At 38.2% G+C, this 15,832-nt stretch overlaps 1 protein-coding gene across 2 annotated transcripts; it reads right to left on the reverse strand.

Moving 5' to 3' along the window:
* Positions 1 to 35: 35 nt before the first annotated feature.
* Positions 36 to 6,389, reverse strand: LOC113348164. Of its 2 annotated transcripts, XR_003359527.1 has the most exons (10): positions 5,325 to 6,389; positions 5,056 to 5,205; positions 4,749 to 4,874; positions 4,636 to 4,662; positions 3,948 to 4,538; positions 1,404 to 2,044; positions 1,212 to 1,298; positions 1,010 to 1,129; positions 633 to 913; positions 36 to 199 (listed from the first exon to the last, which is right to left on the reverse strand). XR_003359527.1 is itself a non-coding variant. In XM_026591867.1 (5 exons), the coding sequence occupies exons 1-5, from the start codon at positions 5,692 to 5,694 to the stop codon at positions 4,369 to 4,371; spliced, it is 843 nt and encodes a 280-aa protein (XP_026447652.1). In that variant the 5' UTR covers positions 5,695 to 6,389; the 3' UTR covers positions 3,790 to 4,368. The 2 variants fall into 2 exon arrangements, 1 of the variants encoding a protein (XP_026447652.1); XM_026591867.1 differs by lacking the exons at positions 36 to 199; positions 633 to 913; positions 1,010 to 1,129; positions 1,212 to 1,298; positions 1,404 to 2,044 and having other exon boundaries at positions 3,790 to 4,538.
* Positions 6,390 to 15,832: the final 9,443 nt, after the last annotated feature.

A 15,832-nucleotide genomic window follows, 5' to 3' on the forward strand; every position in this document is an offset into this window, starting at 1 on the left:
AAACCATGTTATTTGTTTACAAAAGAGACCTCCCATTCTCAAAAAACAAGCAAAAATTTAGGTTCATACACTCTCTACAGTAAATGGTGTCTCTGTTTATCATTTGTTAACTACAATCAGTGGCCTGCTTTGAGTGCTATTTTATCATCTGTTAATATCTGGAAGCTAACCCTTCCTGCACCTTTCCATATCACATATCCTGCAACAAACAGAAATCTACTCAATAGATAATCGATAGTTACATTCTTCTCAGTCAGGAAAAAAAAAAAGCTCAACACATTCACAATCATTTCTGCAGTAATGAACATCTCCGGTTCATTAAAGTGAAATTACCATTTGTTAGTTGGTACATATAGGATGTCAACAGTGGTGCATTGGGAGTGAACGAGTACTAGATAAAGCAGATTACTGTATACAAGTCACATTTACACTGCACCTGGGAAGAGTTATCAAACTTATAAGTAGCCTACATGGGACAAAAACCTATACTCGCTTTGGCTTAAGACATAGTTAATTAGATAACACGGAAGCTCATGCATACCTAAATAACCACTGGGTCTAAGACTAATCTTATCAATTCACAATGACTCAAATTCTATGTAAAAAAAAAAAAAGTGAACGATGCACGATACCTCGAGTCCTTCATTGTTCTGGTTTGGTGGTAATACTGCAACTTGAGCCTCCAATCTGCAACCCTTCGTTTGAGCATTGCATTTTCCTCTTTCAATTGAACAACTCTACTTGATGATGATGACTCGTCCCAAAACTGTTTCGGCTTCACAGTGCTGCCAAAGCAACGAATCCGACCACGTCTATCTGGTCCCATAACAGCTGCAAATGCATCATTTCATCCACCTAAAACGACTCCAGATCCAGGTTGGTTAGCCTGCTTGTGTATTTCCACCATTCGATCCTACAAGTAAATCAATCTCGAAAGTTAGGTCAATTCGAACTACAAATGCAAAAAACAGATGACCCGAAAGAAAACTTAAAAAGTATAAAGGTATACATATTGTTCAGAAGCAACAGGATCCATCACTTCATTTGGATCTGATGTTTTTCTTTTCTTTGTCCTGGTCCTAAGAAATACTTCATGCCGTTCAGGGAATCTTCTTGTTTCGGCTAGCATCTGTAAAATGAAATTTTGTGTTGTTGATTGCATATAACATACGAAACATCCTCACCAAGATCAAACTAAACAGAAGCTTTACCTCTTTTGCATATTCCATGTGGCTTGGAGCCACCAGTGTGTTGAATTGTTTGTTTGGACCTTTTAGTTTATTTTTAGCCGCCAACTCCTGTTTCAAAAGAAAATAATAACAAACGATGCTTGCTGTGAGCCTTGCGCTAGTGGGTAAATGATAAAAGGGATAATAAGAGAATAGATGACAGAAAATACGTACTTTATCTTTCTTGGTATTCCACACACAGCTCGCAACATGCCCAAAAGGTCATCCCCTGGTCCATCATTATTGTTATTTCCGACCTCAAAACATGTATCTTGTGGTGCGATACTTGATGAGACCGTTGAGCTTAAACTCTCACCATGATGAAACCATGTAGTATAATTTCTCATCATACCGTGCGATATCAAGTCACTGAATATTTCACTTCTAACTTTGTAATTAACATTATTGCACTTTGTGCAAGGACATTTCATTTTGTTATCTTCAGTAACAACCCCTTCCTTGAATGCATGGTCCAAGAACATCCTCAAACCATCTTCATACTCTTTACCCGACCGATACTTGTGAACCCAACTCTTATCCATGGTTTCTACAAACTGACCAAGGAATAAACTTACGATTAACGGAAACCACTAGTCACACATGCACATAAAAGTCCCATACACAACAGAAAGAGGAAAAAACGCAGAACATACCCAAATTAGTAATGAATTACTTGGTGATAGTTACATAAAACTTGACAAATTTAACAATACCATTACTTTATAAGTTAGTAGCGGTCGATGATTATGAGCATGCAAGCCAGCGAATGATCCTGCGATGATATGAACCTAATCGCCAACACCAGCAATATGCACCTGGCGGAACACACCTTAAGTCAGTGAGTACATTGATAGAAATAAAATAAAATAAGTGCAGGCTAGATATGAAGATAGATGTAGTACATTGGACATAGATATAATATAGTCGATAGAGCATCGTTAAGAAAAATAAGGTAACGGTAAGGAATCTAGCAGCATATGCTAACTCAGACAAGTGGTACAGTCCATGTGAATACGTGATACTACAATATAACAAGCTAAACAGACATCATAAACAGTAAAGAATATGATAAACACTTTCCTTTTTTCCTAATTTTATCAAATGTGTTCAATGCCCCAGGCAACACCAACCTAAGAACGGTATCATATCACTAAAGCTATTCATCTCTGCCATTCTTAATTCTTATGATCCAACATAAACATGAGTTTAACACTATACCAAGCAGCAGGAATCAGGATGAACTCAAAAGCTGGCAAATTAAGCAGGCACAATAAAATTAGTGATGAACTACCACCACTAAAGGAATTAGGATGAACTACCATACAGATAAACCTATGCAACCTTTAAAAAATTACAATGAACTCAACAAAATTAAGCAGGGACAATACAACTAGTGGTGGGTCAGCAACGCAATTGGTTGATGGGTCAGCTGCTTTTACTAGTGCAATGACGCTGTTAGATTTAGAAATAACAAGGCTGCAATATACATAATCATGGGAATCTTTTAGCTTCCTGATTCCTCTCAGATTTTGCACAAACTCAATATTCAAACCAATTAGCATCCATCCCAGCCCTCTGAACAATCTAGTTTCTTACTCCAAAACGTTCCCAAAATGACCAATTCTTCTTTACAAAATTCTTTTCTTTGTAAGCCGTAAGTACTAGAATTCAAATTTCTTTTCTTTGCAAGCAGTAAGCACGAAAATGCAATGACAGTATTGTACTGCAAGAATTGCAATAAATTTGGAAAACTTAGGTTGTCCCGAGGGCACCTATCACAGAACTTTATTTTTTGTCACTAGCTTTAAGTTTAATGCACAGATTTTATTTTCAAGTTCAAAAAACTATCAATTATGAATTCTGTTTTAAAGTAGGATACAGGATAAACTACAATCAGTATGTACTTTTTATAGATCTGTATTTTCATTCTTCATCAACTGTAATCTGTAATCTCTGGAAATTAAGACTGTCATGGGTTTACAAAGATGCCAGGAGACCCTAAGAGGAAAAATACACAACAGCACGAAAGAAAATCCTGAAATGAAACTCCAACTATAACAAAGATGCAGCAAGTTCAAATGGGCTTATTACTATCAGTACCATCGACCCATGTACTCATCGCTCACAATGTCTAGCTACTAAACATAGGATTAAAACAACAAAATGATTTATCATCTACATCATGTCTCTAGCTCTATCATCCAATTTTTTTTTATAGTCTTTCAAATTCTCTCCAGCACCATGTAAAATCAGATGATATGTCCTCTACACTTTCATTTAAGTTCAAATTACAACCTAAGTTTTCCAAAATATACCGTCTCATATCCTCAAAAAAAGATTACACTGCTCAAACTGTAATCATGAAGGAGACTCTTCCCACAGATATCTTAATAAACCCAACCCAAATCGAGAGAATCAGGTTAAATTTTGAATCCAAGAACATCAAAGATGAAATCATGCAAATTAATCAAATAGCAATTCATGTAATCATCACACTCGAAACTGAAATAACAATACTAATAGTTCAACTAAACAAACAATCAATTAGGGCAAACCAAAATTACAATAGAGAGAATTCGATCTGCGCAAAAAAAAATTACAGAAATAAACCCAACGCAAATCGAGAGAATTAGGTTAAATTTTGAATCCAAAAACATCAAAGATGAAATCGTGCAAATTAATCAAATACCAAACCAGATAAATTACAGAGATTCTTACCCTAAGTTTGCATGATGGGCATCTGCTAGATTTGACAGACTTATAGCAGAAGAAAGTGAAGATTTCACTTCTGATGAGTATCACGAAGGAGATGGAGAAGAAAGTGACGACGAATCGCACGAAGGAGAGTTTTAGGGTTTTAGTAGAGTCGATGAAAACATGAGCAGAATAGGCGATGAAAACTTGAGAGGAAAAATGAAATAGATTAGTTTCACTATGTTCTAGGGAGTACAGAAGTTAAGTTACCGACGATATAATCACCACCATTGGATGATTCTACTTACTGGAACGGCTAGAAGCTTTTAGGGACGCACGAAAAAATTCGTCCCTACTAGTACACCAGTAGTGACACTCGGATATAGTTCGTCCCTAATAATGGACCAGTTGGGATGGTTTTTTTGGCACGGTCTCAAATACATCGCTAAGGACGGCTAAACGGGTTCGTCCCAACTTCTGCATTCTGGGGATGGTTTTTTGAGAATGAGCCGTCCCTAGAAACCTTCTGTTTTGTAGTGGCATATATGCATCTAACCAATTCCAAAGCCTCTCTATGCATCAATTTTTGGTCATAGACCTTTTTAACGCATGGAACTGCAAAAATTATCAAGGAATCAAAGATCTCTAGTTAGGCGCACATAATGAATGGACCAATATAAACCGACAATTATAATGTACGGGTTTTACATACCTTTCCTAAGTAGTTCCTTCATCCATCCTAGCACCGGAACAAAAAACAAAAATCTCAAGATATTTTTACAAATTTTAGGACAAAGTCTAATACATAGCATAAAGAAGATTAACCTGTGGCTAACTGGGTAATGCTGAGGAACTTTGTTGTGAGACTTGCAGTTGAGATATTTCGCGAACTCGCTGGAGGATTCTCGGTGTCATGGTGTTGACGTGTTTCAGGGAGGTCAACAGTAATATCTGCACAAAAATGAAATTACTGACGACAATTCAGTGGCAGACTGGCAGTTAACTTTTAGTAAGAGAATTATTTTGTAAGCCATGCAGACGTCATTTTTTTTCCTTTTCTAATAACAAGTTCAAAAGAAAGAAAAATCTGACAGAAAATTATGAAAGCCAGAGAGAGTAAGATGTCACTGACGTGAGTAGACGTAGCGTTGCCATGATACTAACCGACTTCCACTTGGAAATGCGTAACGCATTTCAGCCAGGACTTCTAATGCACATGAATCATCTTTATCTTTCTTAACAGCCAGGTTTGGGTGGTCGTCGATCAATTTTGTTGCAATATCTGCAAACATGATGGTCTTAAGTTAGCAATATGCAAGTGGAAAGGTCTGTCACGCTTAGTAAATGTGCTTAAAGCAGGTAGAAATGCTCTTACCGGAAAAGCTAGCAAAATTTACTTACCGAAGAAGCCAGCTCTAATCAAAGTACATATAAGTTCACCACCGATACGACCAGAGAAAGGACTCCGATTCTTATGCCGCAGGTGAGCAGATAAAAGAAACTCTATCATTTCTCTTTGCTGATAGGAAGATCCATAAATAGCACTTAAAAGTGGAATCCACCCCTTCTTATTACGAATTTGTACCACGATAGGATTCTTTTCCACCATTGCTTTAGTAATTCCAGTAATGGCAGCACGATGAAGTGTCGTATCACCATTGTTATACTCTTGGTGTACAAGTGCTTCCGGTGGCATAAGTTTCACAAGTTCCACGGCAAAATTTTCATGTCCTGCTTTGGCAGCTATGTGCAGAGCTGTCTCTGAGAACATAGTGATCCATGCCGTTATTGATTCAGAATCAATGTTGAAGAACTTTTCCCTAGCCGTTTCCCAATCACCTATCAGGGCTAGCTTGTAACGTGTTTTGTACTTCTCGGTGAGTGCTTTGTTCCCTATCAAAAAAATTGTAACGAGTTAGCTAGAAAATATAGTAAATTAAATATTGGTTGGCCAAGATTATTGAAGCTTGGCAAATTTTGGCCTTGTTGAAATGGTGATTTTCAGGTCAAATTCCTGACGGAGGATTCAAGACAGGCAAGGGGAAGTATGGGATGGGAGGTGGTGGAGCACGTGGTGGAGGTACATGATGTATTGGAACTGTTGTCGGTGACTCTGGTGGTGTCTCCGGCGGTGTATCTATCGGAGTGTCTGGAATGGGTAGTGGACGAAAAGGATCGGAGTGTGTCAGGTTCCAATTATCAAACTGATGCTCTTCTGACTCTGAGCTGATACTTAACCTGATGTCCTCTTCTTCTTCCAAGTCGACGAACGTCATTGAATAAGTTTGGTGTATATTTTCAGCGTTCTTCATTAATTGTTGTCCTCAACGATGGTCTTCAATGGAATAACTTCCGAGCATCTTCAGATATATAACAAAAGCACCGAATAATGATGGATATGTCCATTTAAAGTAATATGACTAATTATATAGTATTTTATCACTAGTTCTCCACCATATCTCAATGGACATGCATGCACCATATTCTCTTAGTATACTATCTTCCTCTCTAGCTAACAGTCAAGAGTACTATCTCCAAACCTTTATCTAATTTTCCTTGGTTTGATCTCTTGTCCAACTAACAAATTTCGGTTGTTGCAGATGAGATCATGAGATTTCCATAACTGTTAAATGTGAGGATATTTAATTTGGCATATTGCTATTAATTTACTCCCTCCGTTCCACTTTACTTGATGTTATAGAAGAGAATTTTAGTATTTTCCCAAAATTCTCTCTGATTTACCCTGGCTTTGGAATCAACACATAAAAAATTACTTCAATTTTTAAATATTTTTCATAGAGGATATACACTCTTATCTATAAAAATTTGGTACGTCCCAAATAAATTACAATGGAATCGGTAACTTTTCCTAAAATCTAGAAACTAAAAAATAAGTTATTTAATTTTTTTAAAAGGTATTAATATGGGTTGAATTGGAAAAATTTAATTTTCTCCGATGTTTCTTAATCTACATATAAAACTCTACAACGTCAAATAACATGGAACAGAGGGAGTATTAAAAATAAATAAAAATTAATTTTTAAGATTGACTATTTACTTTGTTAAAGTGATAAACATGTTTGTAATAATCTTTAAGAGCATCCACAATGGGCGAGTATAACCAAAAATTTGGGATGAGATCGTAACACAGTGGGACGGAGTAAAGATCAAATCCCAACCAAAGATCAAATTCCAGACCAAATATGGTCGCGACCAAATCCCAAATTCTAATATAGTCGGGCGTAAATTTAAAGTACGCTTGTTGCTGGGCGTAAATTTAAAGTCCGCTTGTTAACGGGCGGAGATTTAAATTACGCCCGATGAAATTTTAATTAAATAAAAAAAAAAGAATGATATAAAGAATGGGGCGGACTTTTAAAGTCCGCCTGATGAAATTTTAATGGGGCGGACTTTTAAAGTCCGCCTGATGAAATTTACAAAAAATGGGGCGGACTTTTAAAGTCCGCCTGATGAAATTTTACAAAAAAAAATGGGGCGGACTTTTAAAGTCCGCCTGACGAAATTTTAATCATGTACCGTTGCGTCACAACACGGACTAAACCCAAATTTTGGTCTTTTTTTTGATCTTCGATCTTTGGTTTTGATCGCACCACTGCAGTTGCTCTAAGGAACAAACCTTCTACTCTAGTAAGAGCTTTATTGAAAAGATCGAGACACCAGCATAGTTTATAATATGGTGTAATCAAGTGTAAATTACACGAATGTTAGTGACTACATGGAAAGGTCTTGCGAGAAGAACCGTAAGATGAAAAATCCGTTTTGGTCAAAATCAGGAATTCCAGGGTTAGCTTTGCTGATAAATGGTCAAAATCTCTCTTGCCGGGCTTAAAATCCGAACTAAAGTTATTCTTAAAAGAAAACTTTGCTCCTATTTCAAGAAAAAAAACTGGATGGAAATAAGTGGCAGGCAAGCACAAACTACAAAGTAGTGTACTCCAGCATGAATAGATGAGAGAGGAAAGAGAAAGTATGAGTAATCCATATTGTTAGTTGAGTTGTTGTTATCTTGTGTACTTGCATCCGATAATAATCAATTATTGATATGGGAAATTAAAAAAATAAATAAAATATAAGAGAGATAATGTTTCTTTATATTGGTGAATACATTTTTAGAGAGAGAAATTTAAAAATTCATGAACATTGCCATTCCCAAATACAAATAAGCATTCTCTCTTATATTATATAATTTTTTTTTTAATTTCTCATGTGAATGATTACCTTTTATCTCGTGAATGGATGCACAACATAACAAAATTCTTGTTGGTATTATTATAAAAAAGTGGCGCAACAGAAAACACTTTGTATCAAGGTCATCTAAGATTGCACCTTGGCTTAAAAACTGCGTAATGAATACTAGATCGTGTTTATGCTATTTGGTGGTTTTACAAAGTGTTAATTGCAAAACATAGGTTTGTATCTTGATTGACGCCGTCATGAGCGTCGGCATCAGTACTGCATGTGACCTACATGCGAGGACAATTCGGTCTTTTTAGAAGTAAAACCTCAGTTTCGTACATAATTTTTGATCGCGAGACGGGATCCTTCTGGAGGAAGAAATGGGACCTTTATGATCCTCTAAACACTCTCCCTCAAGAAATCACTTCGAATATATTTTCTAAGTTATCGGCTGAGTTGGTATTAGATTGTAAACTAGTACGTGGATCTTGGAGAGATCTCATACGGTGTCATGCTAATACGACCTACTTTGCTTATCAACATCCGAGGCGGCGGCATGCTTGTGAATTAATACACCAGCAAGAGCAGAATCATGACGGTTCTGGTTCTGATTCTCCTATGATGAGTTTTGTTCTCTTTGACAAAGAAGCTCAAGCACTCTATTATGCGGAGTACCATGGGGACGACATAATGAAAGAACAACCTATATACCACCGAAGGAGGATCGACCTCAAACTTCGGGTAAGCGAGTTTGGTCTTGTTGGTTCTAGTAATGGATTAATCTGTTTATCAACTCCGGCAAATTATAACGGAATCGTTCTTCCCTCCATCGATGGCCTTAGCAGAAAATACTTTCTTGTTGGTATGAACCGTCGTACGATTGTAATCCTATTACCAGAGAATTCGTGAAACTTCCAGCACTATGCATCGACAAGAAGAAACGCCGTACGGGTGTTCGAATTATATGTGGTTTTGGCTACCACCCTATTAGTAACGACTACAAAGCTGTTAGAATCTCCTACGCTGGAAACTCGGGATCCCCTACTGATAAAGTCTACGGGTATCTAACTCAAAACCAATTGACAATGAACGGAGGGGTCCTTCCATATCATATTTAAGTTAATTAAGCGGATTATAGAGATGTGGGACTATTTGTCCTTTCACATGCCCCTCACGTGTAAGGCCAGTCACCGGGCCTCACATGTGGACCTACGTACAAGTTACCAGTCCATCGGTAATAGGTGTACACAGGTGAGTGACTAAATCAGGGGGTAATACCTCGGCTAGTATCGGCACTGGCCTACACCCTGGGTGTACAAGTTTCAAAATCGGTTAAACACTTTGGCCAGTAACTCGGCGTACGCAGGTCTGGGTCGTGGGCTTAGCTCTGATACCATGATAAAGTTCGCAGATAGGGGTGTGCAACGGACAGACGGTTGCGGATTAGGGGTCACCCGCAACCAAACCGTCAAAGTTGCGGATTTGAAAAATTAAACCGTGACTGGCCCAATCACCCACAGATTTGACCTCTGCGGATCAGTGGATTGTACATACCGGATGCGGATTAACGGCGGATTTATATATATAAAACCCCAGTCTAGCCAGAAATATGACTTCCAGAAGCGGTAACAGTTGAAACTAAGACTCTGGCATTAATATGCTTGCAAGTCATGACGTTTTGTAATCTTAAAAATGATGTTATCATGATAACTACTTAAGATTTTTCTTTTGTTCCATAAGATAAGGTGAAATGATATTAGATTTGATCTGTAAATGATATTTTACCAGTAAGATAAGGTGAAATGGTCAAACGGCTCCTTCAGCTTCCATTCAATCTCGTGTATTACAAGCTGCAAGGTTCGTGGATCTTTCTTCTTCTTTTGAACAACAGTTTTTATCTGCAATGCATGTAACTTGGGTCCGTGGGTATCTGTCTCAGTCTCATCTCCTAGCGGAGGTAACTCCATATAAACCACCACCCAAATCCCACTGAACCCACTGTCTCTTCAATAGATCCACGGGGTTTTAACGTTGGCGAATGACGACCCTAAGTGAACTTCAGGCATCAGAATATAAAATCCCAGTCTACCCAAGTTGGTTGCTCCAACAGCCATGCATTCACTCTCACTATCCTACGGTGCGGATAAATCCGCGTATTTACAAAACCAACCGCAACCAAATTGTTAAATCTTGCGGATTTGAGAATTCATCCATGAACGGCCCATAGACTCTTAAGGATTGGTTTTCACCCGCAATGGACGGTTTCCGGGGAGGAAATCCGCGGTTCCGGATTATATGCACACCCCTTTCCGCGGGCATCCAACTCAAAAAAACCAATTGACAATGAGTGGAGCGGCCCTTCCATATTATATTTAAGTTAATTAAACGAATTATGTTGGGGATAATAATTAAAAAACGATAATATTTCAAACAAATTAGTATAAGGAATACCTATCTCATATTTTGAGTCGTCTCCCATATCTGGAAAGATTGTCGATGACTTCAATCATCGATCCCTGTTAAGTATCATGAATGAACAAACTGGTAATGACAGATTGAGGCGCATGTTCAACATATTGTCCTTAAGACAAGAATGCCCGGCTACACTCTAAAAAAGATGATGCTATAGCCCTACGGGTATATCTGCCTCCAAGATACAACAATCTTAACAAAGTTTGAATAGCAAATTCAAACCTTGTCCTTCTAGAACTTGGCAGCGGAAAACTCGCGAAATGTTACCACTTAAACCATCGTATCAAACATAGAAGACGAAGGAGAAGTTCTCTACACGGACGGCAAGAGAAGAGAGGTTCATCTTATATAAAACCCTAACCCAAATCAAAAATATATAAGGTAAACTTATCCCGTAAAAACTAAGAGACAAATTTGGAAGGTGTTTTTATTTTTTAGAAAAACCGTTTGATTATTAATTTTTATTCACATAAAACCGTATTTTTTCCAACAATCCCCCACATGAATGAAAATAGGATAAAACGCGGAAAACAGGAAATATCACGAATAGGCATAGGTGTCCATAAGGTCTTGAACCTTTGCTTAGTGAGAGGTTACCGGAACTACTTATTAGCCAGTGTCCATAAGGTCTTGAACTGTCTAACATTTGGTGTAACTCGCGATAACAACCACACATGAAATCTCCAAGGTTGCTGCCAAGCTCAGGATTTTAGGTTATTACCTTCTACCTAGTTAGGTAGGTTACCGTAGATTCAAGGTCAAAACAATTTGCTCCTTATTCTTTTCTCTCTGCACACATTTTTTATCAAAATAATTATCTAAACCTTCTTTTCTTCATCTATATACCTAGATTTTCTTGGATTCAATGTCAGAAATCAGATTTTTTGAGACAATTTGGGTTTTTATAATTAGTATTTGATGCTTTCGATAAGAAAATCACAATTTTTGTGATTTTAGGTTTTTTATTTTATTTTTCTAATGGTTCATCTATGCAATCGAGACTTGTTATATAAAACGGAGTTTTAAAAAACGCTCATGTGGGGAAATGCATTTAAAAAAATGTCCACGTTTTTTTCATTATATATTTAATGCCCATGCCGTTTATTTTTCCGTCTGGGCCTACCAAACCGGTAAAATCTCGTAAACTAAGTCAATTTCTCATCTAACAAGATGAGATTTCGATAGGCGCAGTTACTAAACTTCCCGTTCCATGAGAATGTTATAATATCATCTTCACCGTCCGTTATATTAATCAACGGATGAATAAAAGAGTTTCAGTATTAAACGGATGGAAAGTGTGAACTGTCCGTTATTAAAAACCCCTATGTAAAAATTTTAATGGAATTTTCTGATGTTATTGTTGCATTACCATCAAGTATGTTTTTAAAGAAGACGATCTAATTCGGCAAATAAAACCGAATTTAGACATATTCTTATTATTTTTTATGAAAATATCTAGATATATATATATATATATATATATATAATGTCAATGATCAAAATTTAAAAAACCAAGAACAAAAATGATGGGAAACTATTATCAGGATGTCAACTTCTTTAACGTAATATAAAATCTTAGTACAAGTTTCATTTTTTGTTTTTTCAACTTTTGAAATTTATAGTTTAGTTCTAGTTGTTTTTTCTATTTCTTACGTAATCAAAATTTCACAAGGCACTGTCTTTTCCTTCAAGAAAAAAAAAAGATGAAAATAAGTAAATAAAGGGTATATTATTTATATGTCCTTATTTTTTACACCCAATAAATATATCCTTATACAACAATAAATTTTTCCCTACTTTTTAATAACTTTATCGATTTAATATTAGATTACCTTAATACCCTCATCTATATAATATTTTTTTTATTTCAAAATGGAACAAATTTCTTCCTCTACCACTTCACCACCACCACTAGCACCACCACCACCAATATTCAACTACCATTCTACCACCACCGTTCAACAACCACCACCTACCAACCGCCACCACCACTCCTTAACCACCACCATTACACCACCACCACCACTAGTTCGTTGCCGCCACCACCACTAGTTCGCTGCCGCCGCTACCACCGCCACCGTCACCCCCGCCGCCGCCACCACTGGTAGTCCCCGGCAACGACGCCAAAAACTTGGCAGGCTTCTAAAAGGTCCTAAAAATTATCCCCGGCAACGGCGCCAAAAACTTGGCAGGCCTGGAAAAGGGTATATAAATGAGCGCAATAAAAACGGGGGCCTACAGTAATACCGCAAGTGCACGGTCGTCGGTTGTAGCTCGTGCAAGTACGGGTCGATCCACAGAGATCGGGTGTGTTTTGTTGTTTCTAGCTATTTGGGCTCTAAATTGCTATTGGGCTTCTAATTGTGCTTTGGGCTTAGTGGGTTTGTTTGGATTAAATGTGAACTTATGGGCTTTTGGTCTTTAGAGTTGCACTGGGCTTTGGGTTATCAGTGAACTGAACTTGGGCTCAACAGTTCAACTGTGAATTGGGCTCAGTGTCTTTTGATGTGAACTGGGTTTTGAATTCAGTCAAGGATCTGGGCCTTTGGGTCTTAGAAACTGGGCTTGGTTTAGCTAGGCCTTTGGTTGAGTTTGGAGCAGTAGCAGCTAACAAGGCTGGGCCTGGCAGGAGAAGTGGAGTGGCAGCAACAGGAGAAGAAGTAGCAGCAGTGCTGCACAAGCAGTGCAAGGCAAGTGCACAGCGCAAGGCAAAGATGGAAGCAGCAGTAGCAGTAGGGGAAAGCAAACAATGCAAAGCAGCAGTGCAATGCAGTGAAAGAAAGAAAGCAACAACAGCAGCAGCAGCACAAGTGATGCACAGCAGCAGCAGCATGGCAGAGGAAAAGAGCAATGCAGCAGTAGTGCTGCAGCAAACAACAGCAACAGCAGCAGCAGAAGGGCAGCTGCAAGGGAAATGACAAGATAACAGCAAGCAAAGATGACAATGAAGAACAATTACAGGACAAGGACTAAACAAGCAGAGATCAATGCAAAACAGCAAAGGGAAAGAACACAGCAACTACAAGCATAAAACAGTGCAAGATGAACCAAGGCCTAAGGCCAAGGGCAGGGTTGTGGAAAAACTAAAATGAAGCAATACTAAGGCAAGAATACAGGCATACTAAAAGAATGGGAAGAGAATTAGCTTGCTATGAGCACTAATTTCTCCCAATGCTCAATCAACACTGCAACCTAAGCATACACAAGGAATGGCAAGAAAATCAGCTTGCTATGAGCACTGATTTCTTCCATTGCACAATCACATCAATGCTTCACAGATATCTAGCCTAGCATTCCATCAATTGTGACAGCAGTTTAAACATGACAGTGAACATTAACAAACATCAACAGGAGCATTACAACATTTAACATTAACATAACCAACTGAAATTAACAATGAACACATTAACAGAAACACTAACAGGAATTAATTTAACCTAACATGATAAACTAACACTAACAGGAAGCAAAAGGATTAACAGTAACATCAACAGAACATAGTAGACATGAACATGAAACTGAACTTGAAAAGTGAACTGAAATTAACAGGACATGAAAGTCCTGGATGCAGGCTAATCCAAGCATAACTATTACAACACACACATAAGGCTATTTATAGTCACAGACCCAAATTTCTCAAAATTATAAAATTAGGGTTTATAGAAAAATCCCCAAATTCCAACAGTGAAATTAGCTCACCTAATCGTCAAATTGACGTCGACCCATCCTTTCTCTGACTCTCCTGTATCACTCCATGCCTTCAATTTCACTCTAGCTCAACCTAATTTACCAATTTTGCACGCCTAGGGTTTCTGATAGAGAACGTGCAAAAATTGAGAAAATAGGTGGCTAAGGAGAAGGGAACAGATGGTATTGGTTGTTGGGTGATGGGGTGATTATGGTGGAGGAGTGGTGGTGGCAGTGGAGTTGGTGGTGATGATGGTGGTGCGGCAGTTGCAGGGTGATGGCTCTGCAGAGGGGGGTGGTGGAGGAGATGGCTCGACTGTTTGGGAGAAGGGGGGTGTTTGGGTAGGTGGTATAGGTTCGGTTGCTAGAGTGTGAGGCGGCTTCATCAAATTTGATGTTCTGCGACGCTGAGTCATTGGATGCGAAGCTGGTAGGTAGATCGGACGGTGATGCGGAGGCAAGCGATGATCGACCGTTGGATTATATGATACAACAAAATGAACGGTACTTGATGGGGTTAGGTACTGTAGTGTAAGGCGGAGATATCAAACGTTGATGAACAGCAAGGGAGCGACCGTTGGATTCAACTACCATCTAATCTGAAGGCTTGGAATTTCAGCGCTGTGGTGCTCGGCATAGACTTCAGATTTTGATGCTCTATGAAGGAGCGACCGTCGGATGCTTCTGAGAACTGATCTGATGGCTGAGAACGGAGGCGTTTTTGTGTGTAGAAAATGAGGTTGTGCGCACCATTCTTCGCGGCTTCCTTGGGTGATTTCTCCCGGCTTTTCACTACTTCTCTGCTCTTTTTGCTCCGCAAGTCATCCAGACTTTATTTATTACCTAAAAATGCAAAATTAATTAATAAAAATATTTATTCTTGAAAACAATGAAAATACAGAATATGGGATAAAATGTAGAATTAATGCATAAAAGATGAGTTAAATGCCAACAAAAAGGGATAAATATATGCAATATTTGGCACTCATCAAATACCCCCAAACCTGAATTTTACTTGTCCTCAAGTAAAACAAAACTAAGGAAATCCTAACTATACCACTGTCGCTGGTCTCTCGAATGCATTTAGCGTATGCACTAAGCCTTTTAAACCACTAAGTGTCCCTAGTGGACGAGTTGAAGTCTCGTGAAGGTTTACCAGAGATGTGCCTACAAAACCTAAGGACAAAATATAAGCTCATATTCCATCAAATGTGACATGTGCAAAACAGTTTAAGCTCACAGCAAAATGGAGATGTCAATCTAGCTATCGAAGGCACAATCCTAGCACTGATAACAAAAAAAGAACATGTGATAAGAGTGTAAAGTGTATCTACACATGTGTAAAGAAAGATCTGAAGTTATGACTACTAATCACCAAGAGATAGTTTCTCAGGCTAAGAACTGAGGTCGAAATCTAGCTAGCTGTCCGGACTTTACGAGAATTGTGAATGAGTTGGAGGTATTTCACAATTACTCGCGTTGTACATCAATGGCATACACCCTCCTTGCTTATTACAAAAAACAACAAAAGATGACAAATTACATGACTCTTA

The sequence above is a fragment of the Papaver somniferum genome, chromosome 2, assembly GCF_003573695.1.
Source record: "Papaver somniferum cultivar HN1 chromosome 2, ASM357369v1, whole genome shotgun sequence".
NCBI classification, from domain to species: Eukaryota; Viridiplantae; Streptophyta; class Magnoliopsida; order Ranunculales; family Papaveraceae; genus Papaver; species Papaver somniferum.